At 43.6% G+C, this 11646-nt stretch overlaps 1 protein-coding gene across 2 annotated transcripts in view; it reads left to right on the forward strand.

The window, feature by feature from the left end:
* The window catches only part of LOC137299601 (insulin receptor-like), a 201675-nt gene extending 196124 nt beyond the window's left edge, over positions 1–5551 (forward strand). For both annotated transcript variants that reach the window (XM_067968460.1, XM_067968461.1), the window contains one exon: positions 1047–5551. In XM_067968460.1, coding sequence (XP_067824561.1) covers positions 1047–1407 — 361 coding nt within the window. In that variant the 3' untranslated portion in view covers positions 1408–5551. The remainder of the gene's footprint in view (positions 1–1046) is intronic.
* The last annotated feature ends 6095 nt before the right edge of the window (positions 5552–11646 follow it).

Raw genomic sequence — 11646 nt, forward strand, 5'->3', positions numbered from 1 at the left:
TCTTCCCGTCCCTTTCCTCCTCCTCCTCCTCCTCCTCCTCTTCCCGTCCCTTTCCTCCTCCTCCTCCACCACCTCCTCTTCCCGTCCCTTTCCTCCTCCTCCTCCACCACCTCCTCTTCCCGTCCCTTTCCTCCTCCTCCTCCTCTTCCCGTCCCTTTCCTCCTCCTCCTCCACCACCTCCTCTTCCCGTCCCTTTCCTCCTCCTCCTCCTCCTCCTCCTCTTCCCGTCCCTTTCCCTCCTCCTCCTCCTCCTCCTCCTCTTCCTCCTCCTCCCGTCCCTTTTCCCCCCCCCTCCTCCTCTTCCCGTCCCTTTCCCTCCTCCTCCTCCTCTTCCCCCCCCCGCCCCAATCTCCCTCTTTACCCTCTCTTTCTAACTCCCCCCATCCAATTATTCTCCTGACCCTGCTTGACTGGTTATTGACTTGTTAATAACTTCCCATGTACTATGAGAAATTGACTAGTATGTTATAAAAATGTTCGAAAAACTTTGTTGGTCAACGAACGGGGCAAGAGACATTATTAAGCTAAAAGAAAAGACTTACACAAATGCATGGAAAAGTAGAAATCCAGCAGACTGGGATAGCTATAATAAACAAGGAAGGGATACAGGGAAAGTATAAGAGGTGCAAAAAGGGAGTATGAACAAAAACTTGCAAGAGCTATCAACGCTAACAGTGAAAGTTTTTATCAATATATTTAGAGACAGAGTGGTAAGAGGGAATGAGAGCCAATTAAAGGCAGATGCAGGTGATACTGTAATGGATAATAAGGAAATGACAGACTTTAAATGAATAATTGTATCTGTTTTCATAGTGGAGGAAGCGGACAAAATACCAACGGGTACAAAAGAACCTAAACATAAGTCAGGGGAGGAATTTATTGGATTTAATATGTTAAAACAATGGTAATGGAAAAAGTGATGGGACTTACGATAGACAAATCTCCAGGACATGATGGTTTCCTAGGATATTTAGAGAAACAGGTAGCTCTTTTGTTTTATTTCCAGTGCTCCGGTAACTATCTTGTGTTCCTTTTTGTTATTCCAGACACACCCTGATGCAGATGTGTTGGCAGTACAATCCGAAAGCAAGACCCTCTTTTGTGGAGATCATCGAGATGCTCAAGGACGATCTCCACCCAAGCTTTCACGATGTCTCCTTCTATTATAGCGAAGATAACAAGCCCCCCGACACGGAGGAGTATGACATGGATTTCGAGAACATGGAAAGCATTCCGCTTGACCCCTCTTCTTACTCGCAGACAGAAACCCCCCTTGGTCACAGCCGGGACAATGGACCCACTATGGTCCTAAGGGGCAACTATGATGAACATATACCGTACACACACATGAACGGAGGGAAGAAGAACGGGCGGATATTGTCCTTGCCAAGGTCAAGCCCTTCATAACGTTTCCTCTACCTCCCATTTTCTTTCTCATTTTCATTTGTTGGGCCCTTAGAATCTCAGGACTCGATTATGGCTGCCACAGTTTGCCACACAAGGAAAAGGACCTTGTATTTGTAAAAAAAAATAATCTTTTTTTTTCTGCCAAGTGGCTGGTTATAAATGAATCAAACTGTGAAGAAACAAAGAAAACACACACACCTATATTCTATAACAGTAGAAACATGTACACATACATACTGTGCATACATACATGCGTATATATATACATGTACATATATAACATCATGCAGACATGCACACAGACATGTACACATACATGCACACTTGTACAATACATATGCACAGTTTTATATATATATTCTGATGCACAGACACACACACACACACACACACACACACTCAAAATCATATCAGTAATGCATTTCCAAGGCTGCTATCAACATAGCTGTGGATCCCAGCCAGGAAGTGACTTTTTGAACTTTCATCTGTGGAGTGCTTGAGGCTGAGACACAGTTTAGGCCCGATTTTGGGGGAAAACCTTTTTTTTAAAGGAAAACACAAAAAGCATCTACAGTTTAAAATGGCAAAAGTCCAATTTCATTTTCCTGATATGTGAACTTTAACAGTGGGAATCTTGCGGAACAGAAAAGAAAAAAAGTAAACCTAAATCTTCTGCCAAATTCCAACACCTAACACTGATGTATACTTCTAAAAAAAAACAAATCACAGCTGGAAGTCATTTTAGACACAATGGTTGGATAACAGTTCCTCAGACCAATAGCTGCTGCTTTCTCTTATTTTTCGTGGGTTTTAAAAGACAAATCCTGTACTTTTAATGTTTTTTGTACATAATTAATGTTTGTTGTATTCTCTCCTCACCAAGAAAAGCTTTGCAATAATCAAAAGTGTGTTTCTAAGGACCAATAGTCCTAGAGACACGATTTATTTTTGTAGAATTTGGACTACCATAAGTGATTTTTTTTTTTCCTGGCTTTCGAGGGATATTGTGTCAGGGAGCGAAATATTTACAAAAACAAAACTCTGGGTTTCAGATTCTGCTTTTGATCTGTCACAGGCCTCTTTAAAGCTTTATCGTTGTGACTTTTGAGTTAGTAATAAGCAAGAGGGTGACCTCGACAGGAAGGCTGATAGCAAATGGTCTGCTCTTAAGATTGTCTTTGTGCATAACCAAGTTCAGGGGAGGTAGCTGAACAGGAGGGGTAAATGTTCCAAAATGAATTCTGCCTCGATTGGGTTGATACGCGATGTTGGAATCAATAGGTTGGGTAACGAGGACAGGAAGGTGGAACAACTGGAAGGGAAATGAGAATTGCAGCAATTGGGTGTTGTTCCAGATGTCTTCAGAGGTTCCACAGAAGGCTGTGGTTCTCCTAGGATTGAAAGCAAGAGCTAGGGAGCGGCTGATGTGCCATATTTAAAAAAAAACAAACAGTTAGCACACCCCAGTGGCAATGTAAACTCGACTAGTTTTTAAGCTTCCTTTTGTCACTCGTTCTAGTACTGTGAACTGGCACTCCAATTTTGAGCAGGAGGTGGAGAGGCTGGAGGCAGGAGGAGGAATGGGTCCATGTGAAGGTAGCTTGCAATGAATATTTTGATGCCAGCACATGTTTAAAAACAGACCGGGAATGGAATTATTGCTTGCTCTAGGGAAGACGTTTTCTCGCTCTTTGCTTGCTGTTTATCCTAGACTTGGGTTTGATTGGAAGCAGGGAGGGCAGGGGCGAAGAGGGAGAAAGAACTATAGTCCTATGTGTGTGTGAGAGAGAGAGAGATTGGCAGTCCAGTCCTTTCATAAGTGAGGAAGGGATGATCATTGTTCCAGATGTGTGCGCCCATTGCTAGGCTAAAATCTGAAACCCGGAGAATTAATGGGTAATTGGCTCTGCCTCACCTTTGGTGAAGGTGGGGTGTTTCATATCAGGCTGTCCTCCTTCACACCACCTCATGGCTTGTAAAGCTTTTGTTGCGCTCAATAATCTACCATCCCTACAGACATCAGAGGGGAAAAAAAAACAGAAGCAGAAAACCTCCTGGCTTGCACGTCCCCGTGGGAGATGAAGGAGGAACTCGTGCCGTTCCTTACCAGTGACCGGCCTGAGTCAATCCACAGGTTGAGAGAAACACTGATGTAAGCTGACCTTGAACACCAGCTCCCTTGTGGGTTTAGGCTAGTAGAGTGAGGAGGGGCGGGTAGAAATAACATCAGCAACGTAGATAGCTTAACGCAGCAAAACCGCTGCTGCACGTACGTGCATTTGATGCAAAGACCTCTGAAACAAGCCATCGCAACCGCAAGGACAGGACATGGGGGAGAGAGAGGGGAAGGTGAAAGCTTTTAATGTAAATAAGACTGATGAAGTGCCACATGCTTCTCGTATCAGTATTGTGCTTTACCTGATGTCTGTAAGCTCCATTGGTAGTGATGTGAATGGCCCGTGTCCCGTTTTGACTATGCCTGTATCTTTTAAAATAACTTTTCTGTTGCTGCACAGCACATGGACTTGTGGCGGGTATCTTCACAACCAGGACTTGTACGATTAGTGTCCGTCTGTGTCAAACTGAACGCCGGGATAGGATAGAGGGAGGGAAGGAAGTCTTGTGAGAGAGTGGGTATCCGATCCGCAGTCTGTACAATCTACCCTGCGCCAGGCTGACTGGCCCGTGTGGGGGTTGAAAACCTGACTGGATAATTCCGACCCAAGCTATCAGACCACGTCTGAGACTTTGGTTCTTACACTGTCAGGTTAAGGTTTTTACAGAGTACGGGTTACATAGAATCGTACAGCACAGAAGGAGGCCATTCGGCCCACCGTGCCTGTGCCGGCTCTTTGAAATAGAGCTATCCAATTAGCCCCATATCGCAGAGCTCTAGATTTGAAGTGGGTTTTATATCACTGTCTTGCTTCGAAATCTAAGCTTCAGTATCATCCCTCTGGAGTGGAGTAGCCTTCCATAGTTTACAAGCACAGCGTCGCCTCATCAGTCACCAGTTGCTTGCCGTTGGTCCCACCAGGAGCCGTGATTTACGCGGAGCTAAGTGGCTCTTGCTGCTCAGATCTCGACAATACAATAATGATAATTTGGCCACACGCTTCACAACAGCTCACGTGCATGGCTCTGGGTAAGGAGGGCCAGGCTACAACCCAAATCCAGGGGTGTGAAGCAACAAGACTTTTACTCTGCACATTGCTGCCAGTCCTGTTGTCTTAAATCAATGATCCGGCAGGATTTAATCACCTTCCTTATTGATCTGCAGTAGCGCCCTGCCCTCTGTTTGTGGATTTGTTTGTTTGGACAAAAAAAATTGGCCGTGTCTGTGACCATTGGAATAATATCTTGTCGCCGTCAATATATATAAATGAAATCCACAGATGTAGTCAACCAGGTGGGAATTGCAGGAATTTTGGGAGGGTAGGCGTGTAGGGAGCAGGTCTGAGTGTCGCCAGGGCAAATGATTTGGTGCTACAGAAATTGCAGGGAAAATGGCAAAATTGTGGCCTGTTGCAAGGCGATGGGTTTATTTCGTCCTGGTGGGGGTCAGTCTCCAGTTATTTTCTCCAGTCTCTGCAGTTTGTTTTAAAGTGCTTGGTGCTCTGCTTCTCTCTGTCTGCCCAACATGTTGAAAGGTAGCCAGCTGGGGGGGGTGGGGGGGGGGGGTCTCACAGTCAGTAAAGTCTCACAGTTCTGCTTTGCTCAACAGCGACCAGCTAGGCAACCTCCTTCGACGTTAGCTGGTGAAGGGGAGGCAGAAAACGGGCACTTTAAAACAGGGCGTTGACTAAAGTGCCAGTGAACGTGGAGATGTGGGCGCCGCTGGCGAGGCCGGCGGTTTATTGCCCGTCCTCGGTTGCCCTTGAGGTAGCGGTGGTGAGCCGTCGCCTTCGGTTCGTGCGGCCGAGGGTGCTCCGTCGGTGCTACTGGTGGGAAGTTCCAGGATTCTGACCCAGCGACCGGTTGCGGAAATTCTGCTCCTCAACAAACCAGGTGGCCTCAAATAGCCAAAGGAAAGACGGTAACTGCCAGTGCCCACTGAGAGCTGTCAGTCAACTGAACAGAGGCTGGTGAAAGGCGTTCACCTAACTTTCCTGGGCTGGATTTAGAGCCCAAATCTCGAAGGGGTGTGGGGGGAGGGAGGGAGGGGAGTTAATGGTGGTGGGTGGAGGGGGGGGGGGTGGGTGGAGTGGTGAAAGGGTAAGTGAAGCAAATGTATAATTGTACTGCCTTTTGGGTGGGGGGGGGGGAAGTCTACGGTTAATAGTGAGTCTGGGGGGGGGAGGAGGGGGAATAACGAGCTTATTAACAGAAATTTGCTTTGTTGTACATAGTGTGAAGTTGTTAGCTCTAGGGTGCCTAGATTTCCTTTATATAACATAAAAAAACCTAGCAGAAACCAAGCAACAGCTCCTCACTCTAATATACACTTAGCGGCTGTTTCACACTACAATAACCAGAAAGAAAATTCACACACTTTTTTGTAATTCTGAAGATTTTCTTATATTCGAAAAAAAATTAATATTTTATTTATTTTTATTAATGTTATAGAGATCACTGTACAGAATCCCAATTTACAGTCTACACAAAACAAAAAAAAGGTTTAGAGTATGAAAATGTATTGTTGCCGATGAGAAAATGGGGAGAAGGATGTGGTGCGATGTAATTTTCTGGGACAATCTACCTCAGTGCTTCTTTCAGATATTAGTATAATATGTGCATCTCTCAACATTTCACAGTATTCTGTTCTGGATCTAAATGCATTTTCAGGTTTTTTTTTTCCTGTGTGTACAGGGCTGACTGATCACCAATTTAACGCGAATGTTACATACAACGATTTTGTTATGTTTGGGGGAGTGTTGTTAACTCTATATAAATTTTTCCGTCTCAGCCTTCAAACTGGGAACTCGGTTGGGGAGAGGTGGTGGGGGGGAAAGGAAAGGAGAGGGATGAGTGACAAGTGAGAGGGGTAGTGGTTTCTTGGCTAAGGGTGCAGAGGGGCTAGTAATGGGCTGAACGGTAACTTAAAACAAAACAAAAAAATCTTTGCCCCAACGATTGGGGGTGGGAGAGGGGGGGTTCCCTTGTTTCTTTTTTAAAAATGTATATTATATATAATTTTAAATTGGCGGTAACTTCGGGCCCAGAAGGCCACATAGATTAGGGTACCGCCATTTGCCAAATCAACAACTGGGCGTGGTGGGTTTGTCGTTTCAGTCCTGAGGCTTGTTTTGCTCTTTAATAAAAAAAAAAAAATTTGCCAAGGGGGAGAGGATACAGACCGAACAATTGGTTTGCAGGCTTTTTATTTTTTTTTAAAAGAACCAGACTCTGAAGGTATTTATAAATTTCCAGAGAGCCCACTCAAAACTTGAGCTTTCTGGTCCAAAAACTGGAAGGGCCCTGAATTGTAGCTTGGTTGGGGAGATGGTGGGAGGGTGGGGGGATTGGGAAGGAATTACTAGTTAAACTCAGTTGGGGGGAAAAAAAAAGTTTTCAGGTGCCCGTCTGCCAAAGGTTTTTTTTTTCCAAATTAGTGATCCAGGTAAATTATCAGTTAGCAAAAAAGTGAAAATGGAGCTTGTTTTACTGATAATGTGGCATCGGCTACGGTGCGGGGATCAGTTGGCCCTTTATACTTCAGCCTGTGCTGTGATCTCCAACAACTTAGTAAAGGAGGGTGAAAGCGTTCTATTAAACTCTGTGAACCAGGCAGTCCGTAAACAGTGCGTGAGCCAATATAGACACGCACCTACAATTGAACAACACCCTTGTACCAGTTGTTACAGCATTGTTCCTTTGCAAAAAAAAGTTATACTCTACGTGTATGTTAAGACTTGCTCCAAAAATTCTTTTCTTTTTTTCAATGCTGCTATATACCCTTGCTGCAGTTATACAACCCCACTAACAGGACTTGTTCAGATTTTTGCGCAAGCCTCCTTTGCTTACGAGATATGTACAGTTGGCGAAAGATTCCTCAACTTTTTTTTAAATTGTGTGCCATTGAACTTGCATTGTGCCATATAATCAGGAAGCTTAATCAGGACATCACAAAACTCTTCCTCCCTTAATTTAACAGACACTGTTTAAAAGGAAGAGACAGGAGTACAATATGACAGTGGTCGGTGTTGGTGCAGTAATATTACAGTGTAATTCCCAAACTACCATTCTTTATTATTGGTTCTTCCTCTTTGTTGGATTTAGTAGCTGGGAGATGTCAATGAACAGGAGCTACCCCAGTTAGCCAACTGCCCCTTCTGATTGTTAGAAGTTAAAAGAAGAAAAACACACTACTTCAACAAAAAAAATAGGCACCATTAAGTATCTGAAGATTCAATTATTCAGTCAGTTTTTTTAATTTTTGAAATACTGTAAGCATCCTATCTGGGAAGGCTAATAATGTAAAATAATCTCTATTTACATTTTCACTGAAAAGGGGTTGCTTCCCTTCAGAAGGCAGCAGACAGGACTGTAACTTGAGCCTGCAAACCAACTGTTTGCTTGTGAGATTATGTTGGAGACGGATAAGTGATGACAGGTCTGTCCCAGTTAAATTGGATTTCATTATTGATAGTGTCCCCAATATTGTGGCATTTTAGTTCTCACCATTCAGTTTGGTTCATGCAGTCGACACGTATAATTCCACCAGGAACGCCTGCAGGAGGAAATGAAATGACCCCTTCACGGGTGAACACTATACAGGCTCATTAATTCAGACCTAGCCAATCTAAATGAGCTCCTTGTCTAGCAAGTTCATGGGAAGGAATATTGGGTTTATATTTTTCCTGTGTGTGTAAAGTTTACGAAAATAGTAATCGGTGCATTTAACTTAAGACAGATTAGCAGGACCAGAGGTTATAATTACAAACCTGTTTTTAAAAAAAAAATAAACAAACAAACTTTGAAGAGATACCAGAAGGAGCTTCTAACAGGAAAGGATGATAAAAGTCTGGGATAATCTACCAGGCAGGGATGCAGATTTTATAGGGGCGTTTGAAACTAAGTTGAATGCTAAGGCTGGGAGAGCTTGAACAGGTTTCAGTGGGCTGAGCGGCCTCTTCCCATCCTTTTTTGTTCCCTTCCGAGGCTAGAAATTATTGTTGGTAATAATTGTGGCCAAACTCGTTCGTACGACATTCACCTGTTTATTGGCGGCCTGTACCTGTTAGTGTTCAATTAAAACCGCACCAAGTGTCCACTATGATTTACCAAAATAATAACCGTATAGGAAATTTTTTTTTTGTTAACTTTACACAAATCTTTCCTCTACATTTTGGAGACGATTGTGTTTTGTCCCAACCCTCCCCCCACCCTAAAATCTGAACAAGTCCTTTCGGTATTCTCTGGAGCAGGGGTGAGCTCAGTTATCAGGGGTGTTTATATGCAAACCAAGCAGGGCCATGAAAACAGATTTCTCTTTTTTTTAATTATTAAACAAGTCGGACTTTTATGGTGTTTTAAATTTTTTTTGGCAAGAATTTAAATGAAGTGATTTAATATATGTGATTCATAACTGAAGGGAGGTGGGGTGCAGCAAGTCATCATGCAGATGTAACTTGTCTTTTGCAAACTACTTTTATTTCTCTTGTGCAGAAGAAAAACAAAAATACAAAGTATCGGTAAAGCGTACAGATATTGTGCACAGTTTATTTTTGCATTTTGAAACAAACTGGGGAGGGGGGGTGGTTGGGGGCGCGGAGGGAGTGTACATATAAATCACCGCTGTTCAAAGTGGTTGCTTCTAAAAGAGTTATTTCTGTCTGATCTGAAATTATGGCAATTAGCACAAACAAAATGTATTGAATTGAAAAAACAAAATGTGTTGGCTTACAGTATGTAAATATACGTCTGGTGTAAAATGGAGAAAGAAAGTGTGTTTCATTAGCAAATAGGGTATTGGTAGGACAACCGTGTTACTCTGATGCAGGTTACAATTGCAGTCTTCTAACTGTGAGTTACAGTGTTACAAGTGGCCAGCGACACTCATGTATTCCTGCATCAACAACAATATATTGTGTTCTCTTTTTTTTGGAAAACTGGAACTATGTTTATACCAGATTGTCTATATTAAACAGCAAAAGGCAATCCCTGCGTGCCATGGTAGCGAATGCATCTAGAGGAGCAGAGAATACGGTCACAGAGTGAGTTGTCAAGCAAAGTTAAACATGGAAACTAAAGACTCTTCGTTTTTTTTTTCCCCTTAAAAAAAAATGGAATTGCCTTAAGCTTCGAACTTTCCAGTTGCCTGGTCCTTGGCCAGCTCGTACATCTAACTCTTGTCTTGATGTCTGTACACCGGATGTGACGCTGAACGTTTTTCCATCGCCAAAAGTGTGATCTGAAAGATGGGGATATGACGATGGAACAAACTGTGGGCTCCGAAAGTGGACCTGCCCTGGACATTGTAACTGGTAGCTTCACCCATTCCTCTCTCCTCAACACGACACTCAAGAGGGTGGGGGAGGGAGGGAACGAAGAGATGTTAAGGATGCTGCACCCGAACTTTTGAACAGCTTTTGCGGACTGAAAGCTGACTCCTTTTGAGGGCTTGGAGGATCACTTTTTGAAATTTTAAGTAAACGGGAGATGATGATTTAATCTTTTCTTTGTGTATTTTTCGAAAAAAGCTAAATTTTAAGTCGGTTGTTAATACTGTGCTTGGCTTGTTGTTACTGTAGTAAAAATGCAAAACTGATTCTTGAAGGGAAATGTGGTCTCAAACTGGCTTACGCCTGGTTTGTTTTGTGGCAGTAAGGAGGATGATTGCGTTGTCTGAATTACAACAATCTACGTTTCCACCAAAAACAGAATGTGTTGATTTGCTACTACATGAGGCTTAATTGCGGTAGGACGATTAAAACCACTCCTTCCACGTGTTGTGTACACGTTCCTGGAGAAGGCAGCATATTATTCATTGTCAGCTGTAGCTCAGTGGGTAGTGCACTCGACTCTGAGTCAGAAGGCCATGGGTTTCAGTCCCACTCCACGGACTTGAGCGCATAATCTAGGCTGACATTTCAGTGCAGTACTGAGGGAGTGCGGTGCTGTCGGAGGTGCCATCTTTCGAATGAGACGTTAAGCCTAGGGCCCCGCCTGCCCTCTCAGTTGGACGTTAAAGATCCTGTGGGACTATTACGAAGAAGAGCAGAAGATTTCTTGCTGGCCAATATTTATCTATTGACCAACATTACTACAAAACTGACTTTCAGGTCATTTGTCACATTGCTCTTTGTGGGATCTTGCTGTACACAAATTGGCTACCGCATTTCCTACATTACAACAGTGACTGCACCTCAGAAGTACTTAATTGGCTGTGAAGCACCTTGGGACGTCCTGAGGTTGTGAAAGGCGTTATATAAATGCAGATCTTTTATTGTCTCTCAATATGGCACTTGTATGCCACATGTATTGACTATTGGTGAAAATGTCTCTTTATCCTCTCCGAAGCCTGCAGTAGAGTTGCTGCTCTGTGCATCTGCACCTTTCTTCATATCCTGATGGCTGTCAGTGGTTGCTGGGGTTTAGTATGGATTCACGCCCCCCCCCATCCCTGTTCTCCACCGTTAGAAGGGCAAGGGAATGCTATCAGTAGACACTGGTGTCATAGCACAGTGTGTCAGGGCCATTTGACAGTGTTTCAATCAGGAGTTCCTCCTGTGAGCCATCTGTGGGCTCGAGGCCCGAGTCTCAGAACATCCACACGTTCCTGAGAGTGGCATTCTGCAGCTTGGGAATGTGGCCCTCGAGAGAATTAATGAGCAACACTGGTCAACCAGTTAAGAAATTCTGGGGATTAGAATATACAAGTCCAGTCTGGGATGAGCTGGAGCTTCAGAATCTCCTTCCTGGAGGATTTGTTCCTGAAGAAGTGATGGGGGTAAGAATCACTATGAATTATGCCCTGCAGTATTTGATTCTTGAGGCAGGTGATAAACAAGACATGACGGCCAACTTGTACGCATTGGTACTGTTTAGTCTTGGTCCAATATGCCCATAAGACGTGTATATCCTTGTTGACCTGTACAGGTCGGCACAAATTCAGTTCCAGGTTCACGCATCCCGGAATTATGGATCATTCTTAATATTTAAAACCAACAAAAATGTACAATCTCTAGCAAAAGCTTTTTAAACAAATGGCAATAGTGCGCATTTATTATTGCTGTCCATGTGCTAGCACCACAATCCATGTTAGATGGAGCCCCTGTGTTTGAGTATCCATTGAAC

This window comes from Heptranchias perlo, chromosome 29, assembly GCF_035084215.1.
Source record: "Heptranchias perlo isolate sHepPer1 chromosome 29, sHepPer1.hap1, whole genome shotgun sequence".
Taxonomy (NCBI): Eukaryota; Metazoa; Chordata; class Chondrichthyes; order Hexanchiformes; family Hexanchidae; genus Heptranchias; species Heptranchias perlo.